General features: G+C 41.2%; 3 protein-coding genes across 3 annotated transcripts; 2 read left to right on the top strand and 1 right to left on the bottom strand.

Annotated features, from left to right (window-relative positions):
* Positions 1-5,845: 5,845 nt before the first annotated feature.
* Positions 5,846-8,405, top strand: LOC306934834 (uncharacterized protein; the record flags this gene model as incomplete). Its single annotated transcript, XM_079517643.1, has 5 exons — positions 5,846-6,147; positions 6,317-6,870; positions 6,981-7,057; positions 7,151-7,265; positions 8,373-8,405. Exons 1-5 carry the CDS (start codon positions 6,126-6,128, stop codon positions 8,403-8,405), a joined length of 801 nt encoding a protein of 266 aa, XP_079373769.1. The 5' UTR covers positions 5,846-6,125.
* Positions 8,406-8,411: 6 nt separating this feature from the next.
* Positions 8,412-10,026, top strand: LOC306935389 (uncharacterized protein). Its single transcript, XM_079518410.1, has 2 exons — positions 8,412-8,545; positions 9,169-10,026. Exons 1-2 carry the CDS (start codon positions 8,420-8,422, stop codon positions 9,946-9,948), a joined length of 906 nt encoding a protein of 301 aa, XP_079374536.1. The 5' UTR covers positions 8,412-8,419; the 3' UTR covers positions 9,949-10,026.
* Positions 10,027-12,076: 2,050 nt separating this feature from the next.
* On the bottom strand, positions 12,077-14,672 carry LOC306934833 (ATP-dependent DNA helicase RecQ-like; the record flags this gene model as incomplete). The annotated part of the gene is made up of 3 exons (XM_079517642.1): positions 14,019-14,672; positions 13,181-13,260; positions 12,077-12,657 (listed from the first exon to the last, which is right to left on the bottom strand). The coding sequence occupies exons 1-3, from the start codon at positions 14,543-14,545 to the stop codon at positions 12,077-12,079; spliced, it is 1,188 nt and encodes a 395-aa protein (XP_079373768.1). The 5' UTR covers positions 14,546-14,672.
* Positions 14,673-15,813: the final 1,141 nt, after the last annotated feature.

Genomic DNA, 15,813 nt, shown 5'->3' with positions numbered 1-15,813 from the left:
GGAGTCATTTTCGTCTTTTTTTCAAATCCTCGTTTTTCATAATTTATGACCATGGCGATGGGCAGCCCAGTATCACAATTAAAAGTCAAACCTCGACTTTTTGACAGACCCCGGGAAAAGTCACCGTTTGACTTTTCAAAAGTAAAATACTGACTTTGCGATGGGCTATAGCCCATGGTCTCGAACGGCATACTATAGCATGCCGTTTTCCATCATTTTTGAGGATTTGAAAAAAAGACGAAAATGACTCCGAGACCATGGGCTATAGCCCATCGTCTCGGAGTCATTTTCGTATTTTTTTCAAATCCTCGTTTTTCATCATTTATGACCATGGCGATGGGCTATAGCCCATGGTCTCGAACGGCATACTATAGCATGCCGTTTTCCATCATTTTTGAGGATTTGATAAAAAGGCGAAAATCACTCCGAGACCATGGGCTATAGCCCATCGTCTCGTAGTCATTTTCGTCTTTTTTTCAAATCCTTGTTTTTCATCATTTATGGCCATGGCGATGGGCTATAGCCCATGGTCTCGAACGGCATGCTATAGTATTCCGTTTTGCATCATTTTTGAGGATTTGAAAAAAAGACGAAAATCACTCCGAGACCATGGGCTATAGCCCATCGTCTCGGAGTCATTTTCGTCTTTTTTTCAAATCCTTGTTTTTCATAATTTATGACCATGGCGATGGGCTATAGCCCATGGTCTCGAACGGCATACTATAGCATGCCGTTTTGCATCATCTTTGAGGATTTGAAAAAAAGACAAAAAATCACTCCGAGACCATGGGCTATAGCCCATCGTCTCGGAGTCATTTTCGTCTTTTTTTCAAATCCTCGTTTTTCATAATTTATGACCATGGCGATGGGCTATAGCCCATGGTCTCGAACGGCATACTATAGCATGCCGTTTTCCATCATTTTTGAGGATTTGAAAAAAAGACGAAAATCACTCCGAGACCATGGGCTATATATAGCCCATCGTCTCGGGGTCATTTTCGTCTTTTTTTCAAATCCTCGTTTTTCATCATTTATGACCATGGGGATGGGCTATAGCCCATGGTCTCGAACGGCATACTATAGCATGCCGTTTTCCATCATTTTTGAGGATTTGAAAAAAAGACGAAAATCACTCCGAGTCGAGACCATGGGCTATAGCCCATCGTCTCGGAGTCATTTTCGTCTTTTTTTCAAATCCTTGTTTTTCATCATTTATGACCATGGCGATGGGCTATAGCCCATGGTCTCGAACGGCATACTATAGCATGCCGTTTTGCATCATCTTTGAGGATATGAAAAAAAGACAAAAAATCACTCCGAGACCATGGGCTATAGCCCATCGTCTCGGAGTCATTTTCGTCTTTTTTTCAAATCCTCGTTTTTCATAATTTATGACCATGGCGATGGGCTATAGCCCATGGTCTCGAACGGCATACTATAGCATGCCGTTTTCCAAAATTTTTGAGGATTTGATAAAAAGGCGAAAATCACTCCGAGACCATGGGCTATAGCCCATCGTCTCGTAGTCATTTTCGTCTTTTTTTCAAATCCTTGTTTTTCATCATTTATGGCCATGGCGATGGGCTATAGCCCATGGTCTCGAACGGCATGCTATAGTATTCCGTTTTCCATCATTTTTGAGGATTTGATAAAAAGGCGAAAATCACTCCGAGACCATGGGCTATAGCCCATCGTCTCGTAGTCATTTTCGTCTTTTTTTCAAATCCTTGTTTTTCATCATTTATGGCCATGGCGATGGGCTATAGCCCATGGTCTCGAACGGCATGCTATAGTATTCCGTTTTGCATCATTTTTGAGGATTTGAAAAAAAGACGAAAATCACTCCGAGACCATGGGCTATAGCCCATCGTCTCGGAGTCATTTTCGTCTTTTTTTCAAATCCTTGTTTTTCATAATTTATGACCATGGCGATGGGCTATAGCCCATGGTCTCGAACGGCATACTATAGCATGCCGTTTTGCATCATTTTTGAGGATTTGAAAAAAAGACGAAAATCACTCCGAGACCATGGGCTATAGCCCATCGTCTCGGAGTCATTTTCGTCTTTTTTTCAAATCCTCGTTTTTCATAATTTATGACCATGGCGATGGGCTATAGCCCATGGTCTCGAACGGCATACTATAGCATGCCGTTTTGCATCATCTTTGAGGATTTGAAAAAAAGACAAAAAATCACTCCGAGACCATGGGCTATAGCCCATCGTCTCGGAGTCATTTTCGTCTTTTTTTCAAATCCTCGTTTTTCATAATTTATGACCATGGCGATGGGCTATAGCCCATGGTCTCGAACGGCATACTATAGCATGCCGTTTTCCATCATTTTTGAGGATTTGATAAAAAGGCGAAAATCACTCCGAGACCATGGGCTATAGCCCATCGTCTCGTAGTCATTTTCGTCTTTTTTTCAAATCCTTGTTTTTCATCATTTATGGCCATGGCGATGGGCTATAGCCCATGGTCTCGAACGGCATGCTATAGTATTCCGTTTTGCATCATTTTTGAGGATTTGAAAAAAAGACGAAAATCACTCCGAGACCATGGGCTATAGCCCATCGTCTCGGAGTCATTTTCGTCTTTTTTTCAAATCCTTGTTTTTCATAATTTATGACCATGGCGATGGGCTATAGCCCATGGTCTCGAACGGCATACTATAGCATGCCGTTTTGCATCATCTTTGAGGATTTGAAAAAAAGACAAAAAATCACTCCGAGACCATGGGCTATAGCCCATCGTCTCGGAGTCATTTTCGTCTTTTTTTCAAATCCTCGTTTTTCATAATTTATGACCATGGCGATGGGCTATAGCCCATGGTCTCGAACGGCATACTATAGCATGCCGTTTTCCATCATTTTTGAGGATTTGAAAAAAAGACGAAAATCACTCCGAGACCATGGGCTATATATAGCCCATCGTCTCGGAGTCATTTTCGTCTTTTTTTCAAATGTCGAGACCATGGGCTATAGCCCATCGTCTTGGAGTCATTTTCGTCTTTTTTTCAAATCCTCGTTTTTCATAATTTATGACCATGGCGATGGGCAGCCCAGTATCACAATTAAAAGTCAAACCTCGACTTTTTGACAGACCCCGGGAAAAGTCACCGTTTGACTTTTCAAAAGTCAAATACTGACTTTGCGATGGGCTATAGCCCATGGTCTCGAACGGCATACTATAGCATGCCGTTTTCCATCATTTTTGAGGATTTGAAAAAAAGACGAAAATGACTCCGAGACCATGGGCTATATAGCCTGGGTAAACCCCTCCCCCCTCGCCAGATTTTCATTCTGCCTGCGGGGAGAGTCTGGCATAATCGCCTGTGTGGCTGTTTAGCCGTGGGGCGGGAGAGTAGCGTTGACGGACAACCCCTTCAGCCAATCAGCGTATATCAAAATAAGTGGCGTCATCTAAACGCGTTCCGTTCCTACTTCCTGTTCCTACTTCCTACTTCCTTCCTCCTCCACCAGTAGCCTACATAGTCTCTATGCATTGCACACAGCAGCTATTGAAATCTTCTTGCCTTGCCACACTAGTTTATTTCGAAATCAAACCAGCAACAAACGATCGTTATTTGTTATGGCTGAATCGAATGTAAACGATTTTTGCCGTCTCTGCAAAGAGAGTTGTCGGAAAGCCGGCCGTTTATCTAACACCAGGAAGATTTACGAACTGGATCCTAGCCAAAGAACCATATATCAGCGTCTGGTTTCCGTTGGCCTACAGCTGCTTCCACAAGATGACAAGTCTTTGCGTATTTGCAATAAGTGCTTCAGACAGATGACAACAATAGAGGAGTCGTTATTAACACTCAACAAATGGAAACAGGTAGAAACTGGTGCCGAACCGGCCGCTAGTAGCCAGTCCCCAACAACGAAAACTACACCACCCCAAACGGAGAAAAGGATGAGAGATTCCCCTATGAAAACACCACGGGCAGCGAAAAGGAAAAGATACTATCCTCCTACACCAAATCGCAAGTTAACCCCACTAAAAACTCCTGGGACAGCCACAAGACAAAGTGTGATAGAGGTAAGAAGTTCACAATCACAACGATGTACTAACCTGCTATTTATTACGAGTTAAAAAATGAGGAATACGAGACTGCTCGCCCCTTTACCAACTCGCTCCGCAATTTTTTTAAATGTAACAGTTAATTTAGTATTTCCCTGAAATCTGAAATGATCTTGTATACAGATTTATTTGATTGCATAGTAGTCGATCTCTATACTTACTTTATAAAGAACAACATGTCATAGAGACGGTGACTGCTTAATTAAGTTAAGACCTACTAGCAGTTCATTTCGTTTTTATTAATCACATTTCTTCCATGTTGCCCATGATTTGTAATGGCATCATCATGCTATTATGCCCGTGGATATACAGAGTGAACTTAACAATGATAAATTAATATGATAATACCTTTTAAATAATCACAAACATGAATTATGTTTGTTATTTACAGCTAGGTAGAGTAGATGAGAGTGGTTTTCAACCTTTTTCATCAATGCCAATTTTTTATTTAGCATTTGAGCCACGGACCACCATTTCATGAGATTTAGTCTTGCTGACCCAACACTAAAGAATGCTGTTATCGTTGGATACGATTTTGTCCACAATTTCATTCTCTAATTATGTAGACTAGTTACTAGACTTCTTCTAAATTAAGTAATGCAGATGTAACAATGATTTAACTGATTTAACTCTTGAGACCGTAAAATGAAACCAAATGGACCCATAAGGGTCAAAAGGTAAATAACTTATAAGGGTCCAATTGGTTACAAACTCCATCATTTAGCTGGGGACCAGCACCACTGGTGGTCCCTGGACCACTGGTTGAAAACCACTGACTAAGATCAAGCATTTGCGCTTTTCCTGTATCAATTTAAAATTTAAGTTTTACTTTGACATTGCTCTTGCTCTGCAAGTCTGCATACCACTTTGTGTTCAAAGTATGGTGTAAGAAAAATGTGTTTTGTTGGACTGTCTTTTTCTGTTTTAAAATTGGCAATATAAAGCTCCAAAACCTATTATCATCACCCGTTTATTGATAACTGAAGATGTAGCCTATTATAAAATATAAACCTAACCTCACGTCACCAGGCTTTCCACCTCTGAGGAAAGCCTAGTCTGTGTTACAAAATTGCTGTGTGAATCGGTCAGGAGCGGATGATATCGTTGCAGTCATTGTTTTGTAGTCATCAGGCAGCAACCGGAAGAATAACAAAATAATAAAAGCGTGACTCGTTCTCTCGTAGCCTGCAGCTTTTATTGAGAAAAATCGGTTTGAGGGAAAGGAAGTTCCAGATTGATGGTTCCTGCCTGATGACTACAAAACAATGACTGCAACGATATCATCCGTTCCCGACCGGATCATAAACCCAAAAAGGAATGCTGCCCTGGCTATTATAAACCTATAATTATGTATTTAAGTTGTAATGCACACTCTGCTTAATCTTTCAGCTTATCATTCATTATCCTACGGCTAAACCAATCACACTGAGATGCCCCAAATCTGCAGCAGGGATTTTGGAGAACATCGCAAAGGAAAAATGGTCAACTGCTGCAAACCTCATCATGAAACACGACACACTGCTGGACACAATCAAAGAATCTGTGCTCATTCTCCTAAACAATGAATGCAAGAGACTTTGCCAGCCAAAACAAGATTTCATGCTGTTTCGTTGTTCTCCCAAAAACTTTAAATCCTTTTCATTTGCCAAGATGGGGTCAGATCTCCAACGTCTATCTCCATTCCTGTTCTCACTGTTGTCCACCATCACAAACCAGTCTCCACTCCAAATCTGTGCTGCTGCATCTGTACTCTTGAGAGGAAGACATGAAAAATTGCCATCTGCTTTTGCATATTATATAAACAGTGTTCTGCAGTATGGTGGGGCAAAAAAGGCTGTGTTTCAAAGACTTTGCAAGTTAGGGATTTCAACCAGCCATGTCTCAGCAGTCAAGAAGCAACGTTTACTGGCAAACACATGTGGTGAAGCACTTCAGAAGCTCAAAGCTGCCAACGAATTGTTCCTCAACCCCCAGCCAAACTCAGATGGTGACCTGGACCTCAACCCCCAGCAAGGCTCGGATGGAGATGTTTTGAGATGTATGGAAATGCTTGAATTGTCTGGTAAGAGGGACGGAATTTTTAAATGTTTATGTTGTTTATTTTTTCTTTGTGTATTACTATAATGATGCATGACTTAACACCAGTGTGATTTTTTTTGTATTATTCATACCCAGAGCCTTATAATAAATGTAATGATTTCCTATTATTCTTACTTTTGTTTTTGCAATAGAGGGAGCACCGAGCACTTCAGCTGTAGACGAGGCAAGTGTCAGAGAGGACATGGACTGGTTAGACATGGACATCCAGGACACAGAGGAACAACAAAGCACTTCACAACAGCAGACCAGTGAATTAGAATTCCAGACTTTCAATGCATTAATGGCTGCCGCAGAGGCATCACCACCACTAAGCCTAGAGTTAACCAACCAGCCACCACACAGCTACTCAATAATATTAGACAATCTGGACTTCTACATGCCCACACACCACCAGTCAATAGATAGAAGCAACAAATCTATACACTGGACTCATCTCATGGCTGTGGAAGACAGAGTACCCACCCACCACCTCAGCAACGAGAAACCCCGGCTGTCTCTCACAGGGTACGACATTAAGACATCTATGCCTAGCCGTGAATCGCAATGGAGCATGGAACAGGAATTCATTGTACTCGGAGCAAGAATCCTCACCCAGCATCTTGACGCCTTCAAACCCCTACGCAACGTTGCAGTCCATCACATTCCCCATGAGTATTCAGAGAACATGTCAAAGGCTTCCACCCATGTAAGTGCTGTTAGCTAAACAATGCAATTAGTATTAACCTTCACTGTCAATGTGTATAGACATAAGCCTGTGTTGTTATAATCACTATATTGTCAATATACTCTTCATAGCATCCCCTTGGTCTCCTCTTTAAAAATGAGAACGAATCTGACGACCTGCAAGCCATTCTGGAGCATATACAGACCAAGTAAGTAATTTTAAATGTGAATTGTGTGTGTGTGTGTGTGTGTTTGAGAGAGAGAGAGGCTGAATGGTGTTAAAAGACTTGTGTATTTTGTAGCTATGTACCAAAGGGCAAGGATGGCATGGAAACTCTCCTGGTTGGAGGTGACAGGCTCACTGAAGGTGCCAGTCGCAAAATGCAGTGGACCATGGGCAATGGAAGATCACCCGAAGTAAGACTTGCAGGAATGCAGTTCAAGTTTGAAGACTGGCACGCTATCAGAAACCTTTATGAAGTGAGTGAATTTAAATGGTCAACAGATGGTTACGAAATGAATAGTTTTTTGGCTAATAAAATAAAAGCTTGTGCTGTCCCCCAATAGCATGTTGACTTCAAGGATATCTTTATATTTAAACACACAATGCCCTTGTCTAAGAGAACAAGTAATAATACTTGTTGCAAATTGAACAAAGTTTGATTACCATATATAGATTGAAGCTTCAAACTTTTGTTTCTGCTATAGTGTAATCTAATACAAAATGTCATTCAGATATATCATAAGGTCTTCTTCAAAGACGCGTCTGCCAAAGACCACGGTACCTTGCTGGCGAACATGAACAAGCTCAGGTTTGTAATACCGACTCAAAATGTAACCCTATTCAAAAATACCTTATGATCATATTAGTTGAATGCTCATAATTTCTGTTTATTAAACCTGTTTATTTAACTGTATCTTCTGTTTATTCTGCAGTGAAAACCGGCCCCATGAATTTTGGCCTGTCCATGTGCATGCGTGCGTGCGTGTTTGAGTGTTTGAGTGAGTGAGTGAGTGAATGAGGGAGAGAGAGATAGGGCAAAGTGATCTATGAAGTCCTGTCCCCAGTGAACACCTGGCCGCTATTGGCTTGGTATCAAAAGATTCAACTGGTTCGTGTAACTGTCTGTCTGTCTGTCTGTCTGTCTGTCTGTCTGTGGGCGTGTGTGTGCGCGCGTGTGCGTGCAAAAGGAGTTGGCCCAGTCGTCTTGCAAGTGTGAGTCTGTGTGTGAGAGAGAGAGAGAAAGAGGGGCACAATATAGTGCAATTAAACTTGTTAATATGTCCTAGGTGCAGCAATGCGAAGAAGGGCCCAAAAGTTGCATTCAATGCATATAAAGAGTTTGTGGCTAAAGAGACAGCAGCACTTTTCCTGGCAGCAGCAATGACCATTTTTCAGCTGAAGGATGTCTCTGGTATAACACATTTTTTTTTATCAATTAAAACATTTTCATTCCTATATTGGATTAATAGGTAGTATTTCCATCAACATGCTGTTTTTTCTTGCACTGTTTCCGCTAACAGAAACGCCTGAGGGATTCATCCCAGACAACGTAAGGGATGCCGAGGATATGGAACTCAAGCGGACCTGGCTGCATGACAAAGCAGCGCTAGTTGTGAAAACCTTCGTCAACATCAATGACACCACGTCTGCCGTTGCAACAGCGGTTACCCTGGCCGAAGAACAACAACCTGAGGTTTTTTAACATTTCCATAATAGTAATTTGTTTGTTTGATGAGGCCGTGCCATCTAGACTAAAATAGTTAGTATGTATGTTAGCAATACAAATATGTAAACCATATTGTAAGATATTGCAGTGTGACTGTCACTGTACCAAAGGGGTGCCCACCCTTTTTTGACTTGAGAGCTACTTTCAAAATGACCAGCTCAACAAGATCTACCCACCTGAAAATAGTTTAAATATGTACCTGAGGGTGCTTTAGAATAGCGGCGCTGGCATTACATATAAGACAAATGTACTTGGAATGGGAAATAGAGGGGGGGAAATGGAATAGGTAGGGTTTTTTTTGTATTTAATTTATAATGCTACCGATGTTTGTGCACAGCAACACTGAAAACAAAATGTTGCATTGTGGATTTGAGCTGACAGGTGCTTTTTGATCAAGTCACCTTTAATTCAAGTGGCAGATGCCAAGAATTGTTTATATTATATATATATATTATATATTGAATTGAAATATTCTTTAGGGGCATGTTGTCATGTGATTCACCTGTGCCTTGCTGTACCACATTTGTCTTAGGCATAGCACACTGTATTCCACTGTCTTTCTTTTAAGTCTTACACTGTCGTCTCCACAGACACAGCTTAGGTGCCGCATGGAAGGCTGCTCAAAGGTCTACAAGCACAAGAAGTCTCGCAATACACATGAGCTCAAATACCACAAACTCCAGCTACAACCAGATGTACCGACCTCCCCAACCACCCCTACAATGGACCACAAAACAGAACATTCAGTGGCAAGATTAAGCTTTGGTTTTTTTTTGATGAATCTACGCGATGCTGTGAAAGAAGGAGACGGAAAGAGGCTATTGAAGCTGTACACAGTTGCCCTTATGTACTATAAAGCATATGGTCACACTCAGTATGCCTACAGCACCTTCCTGCTATCGGTGCAACTGAATGCCACTCTTTCACCCAAGTTGGTCCACAGCATCACATATAACCGTTTTTGGAGCAGCAGGGGGGGGAAAGGAAATAACATCAGCCTAGACTTGCACCTGGAACACTTGAACAATTTCCTCAAGTCTTTCTTGAAGGGCCTTGGAGCAAACCTGACCGAGCAATCTGCCAGCAGAATTAGTAGGTCCATCAGTGTCCTCAAGCACTTGTTAGATGCCACAGACGCTGAGTTGGGAGTGGCCAAGCAAAGTGGCAGGCATCACACACCTGACCAGACAAACGACATCAGAGCACTGGTCCAGGTTGCCCTTGAGGGAGAGCTCTTTGCAAGTCATCCCGGCAGAGAATTCAGTGCCTTCCCTCGTTTTGACAGGAACCTCCTGTCCAAATTCAATTACAGTGAATATCGTTTGTGGATGAAGGCTAGGCTAAGAGAATGGAGAGTAGTTCAAATGTGAAACTTCCCTGAGTATTTTGTCTCCCATTTCTCATGTGCAATTGTACAGGGACATATTTTGGCTTAACAAAGCTCTGAATGTAGGGTAACCATTTGTCCTTTCCATTTATTTTATATGTTTGTGTGTCTGTTATAAATGTTGCTTTTTCATTGTTTAATTTGTAAAATAAAATGCTTTGAACACCACCTTTGCATTTCTTAAATAGCACTGTGTTAATACAGCATAAGGTCTCAAAGGACAGGCAGTCGTCAGACTTCCACAAAACAATTTATTGTGAGAGAGAGCACAAGTTGATTCATACATGACATGATATAGTCCTACAGGATATAGTGTTTTTGGGTCACACGTCTGGGAAGCTTCAAAGGATTAGACAGACAATGGCTTTCTCCACAGGGTACCGCATGGGAATCTCTTGAGGTGTTGACTTCCCTTAAAAGTGTTACCAAAATAATTATTCTACATTCTCTACTTGTACTGTAAATTAACCCCTGAGCTGCATGAGACCTGCTTGATTGGATCAACCCAACAAAATGTTTCCTGTGACTAAAGCCAAATTTAACCTGGAAAGTGGTCCATCTTAACATTCTAATGTCTTTGATTGTTACGTCATGTTGATAAATATTTAACTGTCCAGAAGAGAGAAGCACTTCATGGATGGCTGATGTTTGATGTCAATCTCTCCCGGATTTAATCCACACCATGCAATAAGGGAACGCCATCTTAAAATAGTTATATATTTAGATCAATGAGCAAGGAAATTGATAAGAAGCTCCTGGATTCTGTTTGTCTAGCACAGTGGTTTTAAAAAAATAATATCCAGGTCCATTATTTGGCATTTGAGATTTAGCCCATTCTGGGTGTTTTAAGCATTATGTTATACTGTAGCTGTTCAAGTAGATCTACAAGCTCATAGCGCTGCACCGAGTGCCGCGCTACAAGCTTGTAGATCTGCTATTTTTTGAAAAATCCTGAAAATGTGGTGCAAATGTTTTTAACTCAAATCTTTGCTTCCGGGGGGTCCCTGGAACAACATATTTTCAGATGGGGGTCGGCAGCCAATGACATATATTTTTGGGGGTCCTCGACATGAAAATGTTTGAGAACCACTGACATAGAAACATGGGTTTTTCAGAAAACTGCCTTAGATTTAGAAGACATTTGTAGAATTGTCCTCAGGTCTAAATGGGTGAAGCTCTGACCTTAAACGTTAAATATGTGGTACCATAGGAGAGATAAACGTTTACCAAAATGATTATTCTACATTCTCTAATATAGTGTATACTGTAAATGAAGTAATGCAGACTATAATAGAACTCTAGGGAGTGTAAAATGAAACCAAATTGACCCGTCAATCGGTAGATTTAAAAAGCAAGGCTTTTGCACACCTACAACCGACAAGAAATAGAGTATCCAACAATGAAATCTTTATTAAGTTGCATTCAGAAAAGTACATAAGTATTGACTCAAAACAAAACAAATGTACATGCTCAGGCCAACTTCAAATGTCATCATTTGAGCTGGAATTGGAATCCTCATTGGAATCACAGTATGTGTCTTCATCTGACTCATCAAAATACCCACGGTAATAAATATCTGGCGGACAAATGCTAGCACCCTCTGTGGGGTTGGCAGGCGGCATATCTTCAATGTCATGAAAAACATCATTGATAACTTGTAATATGTGCCGTGCATGTTCGTGGCTGTAGACAGGAAGGTGGTTATCTATGTAATCTATGTTGAAGATGTTTGCACACTTTTCCAAAACGGCAACAATCAATTGATCACTAAATCCTGTACAAGCAGCCTGGCTAGTAAAGAGGTATGGGAGGTCTGCAACCAAATCGTTTTTGTACTTCTCCAACTGTGCCTTGATTAATGTTTTGTGATTACGTGTAACCACCCTTGACTGCAAAGGTACACAAATATTTTTCTGCTGCTCATAAATGGGTAGAGGCTCCACACAAACACCTGATCCATCACATGAACATGACTTATGGCAAAATGTACAGCACAGATGACCTGGCTCAAGACTTTCTGTAATCTCTTCAAATTTACTATACAAAGCTTTTCTCAAGCAACTGGTTCTGCCTTCTGTAAACAAATCTCGTACTGCCTTATCCACATGAAATTACCTTGTGTTGTATAAAACTGCGTGTGATTGCACTCCGTTTCTCCCAGCTCTGCCAGCCTGTTGGACTATCGCTTCTGTGTCGTTTGGTGGACCAAACATAACCACATGAGAGATATTGGGAAAGTTGAGGCCCATCCCGAGCGCAGTTGTGGCAGCAACAACTCTGCAATTCCCCTGTCCATTCAGTGAACTAATTACAAAGTTCTTGTTGTCTTTGTCAGTCCCTTTATGGTACATGCCAATCAATTCATTGTCCCACTTTTTCTCTGGGTCCCTGTCTAACCAGAAATCTTCACCTAGTTCTGCTTTCAGATAGTGGTACACCTCTGCTGTCTTGTCACGTGACCGGCAGTAGATAATGATCTGTGCCATCGCTGTTCCCTTGGCTCGAACATCATCCACTATCCAGTCAAGACATTGTACTTTTTCGTGGCGTGGTGCTGAGGCTAGTGCTAGTCGGATGTTGGTTCTGTTGGGGCTCACAATCACCCGTGTTGCATTCTCCATTGCTAGAAGTCTGGTGACTCTGTCTCTGGACTCCATGTCTGCTGATGCGGTCAGAGCCAACACTGGGGTGCCTGAAGAAGACATAAGAATAAGAATATAATACATGATGTCACAAATAAACAGTGCTATTTATTGCAGAATAGTGCAATGGTAAATTACAAGACATCAAAATAATTAGCCTGGTAAAACAGAATGTGAGTTCACGTGACCGGCTGGTTTATCAAACTATCGGATGAGACATCAGACCAAACCAACAGAACAGGTTTATTCATTATGTACCGCACTACAGTTAACCCATTTAGACCTGAGGCCGCATCTGTGTCGCCTTATAGCTTTTAACCATTATTTAAAACTGTAGCTGTTGAAAAATAGCAGATCTACAAGCTATTTTTCAACTCAAATATTTGCTTCTGGGGGCTCCCTGGAACAACATATTTTCAGATGGGGGTCGGTGGCCAATTACATATAATTTTGGGTGTCCTTGACGTTAAATAGTTTGAGCACCACTGATATAGAAAACTGTCATGATTTTGTATGACATTTTGTAGAATCTGGTCTCAGATTTAAATGGGTTAAAGGGTTCATTTTACTCACCTTGTTTCACAATGGATCGGAGTACACTAAGCTTTGAAAAGCTATCTCTGAAGGCAGGTTTCCCCTTTGCACCCAGTCCCCTGATGAAGACAATAAAGCAGACAATGTTGATGATTACCACATTGAAGCCAGTAGCCTAATGTTCCACTTGTGTTCACAGATAACATGTTGTTGATTGATTATGTTATTAACAGTTTGTAGAATGGGTACAGTTCAACTACAGTACAAGTAAGAGAATAAATCCATTAAAAGCACTAAGACTAGTTTTCATCAGGGTCACCCGGTTTCTATTCATCAGAACATTTAAAGACAAATAAACACTTCTATGCAACTTCTATACAACAAAAAAAGAAATCATCATATACACATGAAAAATAGGGGGCCTACGTCCTAGCCCTGGTAGTCTACTACAGTGATTTTTAACCAGTGTTCCGGGGACCACCAGTGATCTTTGAGCGGGTTACAGGTGGTCCCCAGTTAAATTATGGAAAGTTGGTTACCAAATGTACCCTTATTATAGATTATCTCAACTCTCTCTATTGTTAAACATCTGCATTACTTAATTTAAAAGAAGTCTACACAATTACAGAATGTAGAATGTTATTTTGATCAACGTTTGCCTGCTATCTCTCCTAATCATACAGCATGGAATTGTGGACATTTTATACAACAATAACAAAATATTGAGGCTAATTGTCTTCAAATAGTGGTCTGTGGCTCAAGTTCTGAATAAATAAGGTGCCTTGATATGAAAAGGGTTTAAAACCACTGCCCTACTAGTCTACAACACAAATAATCATAAGTTTAAACAGTAACAGGAGATTCTATATATATTTACCATTTATATGCGACGTGTACTTCATCGACCACTATTCCCATGATGTTTTCACGATACACAGGACTTTCCAGCATTTTCAGCCACTTATCATTCATCAGCCAAGCCTCTGGACTGCCAAATACTAATTGATAGGATCCCTGTTCTAGGTCTGTAACGTTGTGAACACCAAGCTGCATAGCAGTAACTCCTAGTTTTGTTGCTTCTTTTATCTGGTCCTCCATCAGCGCGACGAGTGGCGAAACAATGATGAAGATAGGATTGCTGTCTGGGAACATTTTCTTTGTCACCAACGGTGCAAGTTGATATACTAAGCTTTTTCCAAAACCTGTAGGAAGAACGCAGAGAATGTCCCGTGCACTGAGAAACTCCACAAGTGCATACTCTTGCTCTTGTTTAATTGCTGTTATTGAATCAATTTCTGCAATAACTTCCCCTATGGCTGTTTTTATTCCGTCGGTAACGTCACTGCTAGCTACTAGCTCCGCCATGTTTGTTGTGGTGAATGAGTCGAGCAGTACATACGTCATCAACTGCTCAAATCGTTCCTGATTGGCCAACGTGCGCTGTCAATCACAGAGCCCTGAGCTCGGTCGCGGATTGGCTCGTACCAAAGCTGATACAATGCTAAAGACTTTGTATTACCATTTTGCCAGACTCAACCCTCCTGGCAGAATGAAATGTTGTCCAGTAGGGGGAGTGGGTTTACCCAGGCTATGGGCTATAGCCCATCGTCTCGGAGTCATTTTCGTCTTTTTTTCAAATCCTCGTTTTTCATAATTTATGACCATGGCGATGGGCTATAGCCCATGGTCTCGAACGGCATACTATAGCATGCCGTTTTCCATCATTTTTGAGGATTTGATAAAAAGGCGAAAATCACTCCGAGACCATGGGCTATAGCCCATCGTCTCGTAGTCATTTTCGTCTTTTTTTCAAATCCTTGTTTTTCATCATTTATGGCCATGGCGATGGGCTATAGCCCATGGTCTCGAACGGCATGCTATAGTATTCCGTTTTGCATCATTTTTGAGGATTTGAAAAAAAGACGAAAATCACTCCGAGACCATGGGCTATAGCCCATCGTCTCGGAGTCATTTTCGTCTTTTTTTCAAATCCTTGTTTTTCATAATTTATGACCATGGCGATGGGCTATAGCCCATGGTCTCGAACGGCATACTATAGCATGCCGTTTTGCATCATCTTTGAGGATTTGAAAAAAAGACAAAAAATCACTCCGAGACCATGGGCTATAGCCCATCGTCTCGGAGTCATTTTCGTCTTTTTTTCAAATCCTCGTTTTTCATAATTTATGACCATGGCGATGGGCTATAGCCCATGGTCTCGAACAGCATACTATAGCATGCCGTTTTCCATCATTTTTGAGGATTTGAAAAAAAGACGAAAATCACTCCGAGACCATGGGCTATATATAGCCCATCGTCTCGGAGTCATTTTCGTCTTTTTTTCAAATCCTCGTTTTTCATCATTTATGACCATGGGGATGGGCTATAGCCCATGGTCTCGAACGGCATACTATAGCATGCCGTTTTCCATCATTTTTGAGGATTTGAAAAAAAGACGAAAATCACTCCGAGTCGAGACCATGGGCTATAGCCCATCGTCTTGGAGTCATTTTCGTCTTTTTTTCAAATCCTCGTTTTTCATAATTTATGACCATGGCGATGGGCAGCCCAGTATCACAATTAAAAGTCAAACCTCGACTTTTTGACAGACCCCGGGAAAAGTCACCGTTTGACTTTTCAAAAGTCAAATACTGACTTTGCGATGGGCTATA

The sequence above is a fragment of the Electrona antarctica genome (genome assembly GCF_951216825.1).
Source record: "Electrona antarctica genome assembly, chromosome: 13".
Taxonomy (NCBI): domain Eukaryota; kingdom Metazoa; phylum Chordata; class Actinopteri; order Myctophiformes; family Myctophidae; genus Electrona; species Electrona antarctica.
The sequence above is the reverse complement of the archived record's forward strand: the minus strand, read 5'-3'. Positions and strand labels throughout refer to the sequence as shown.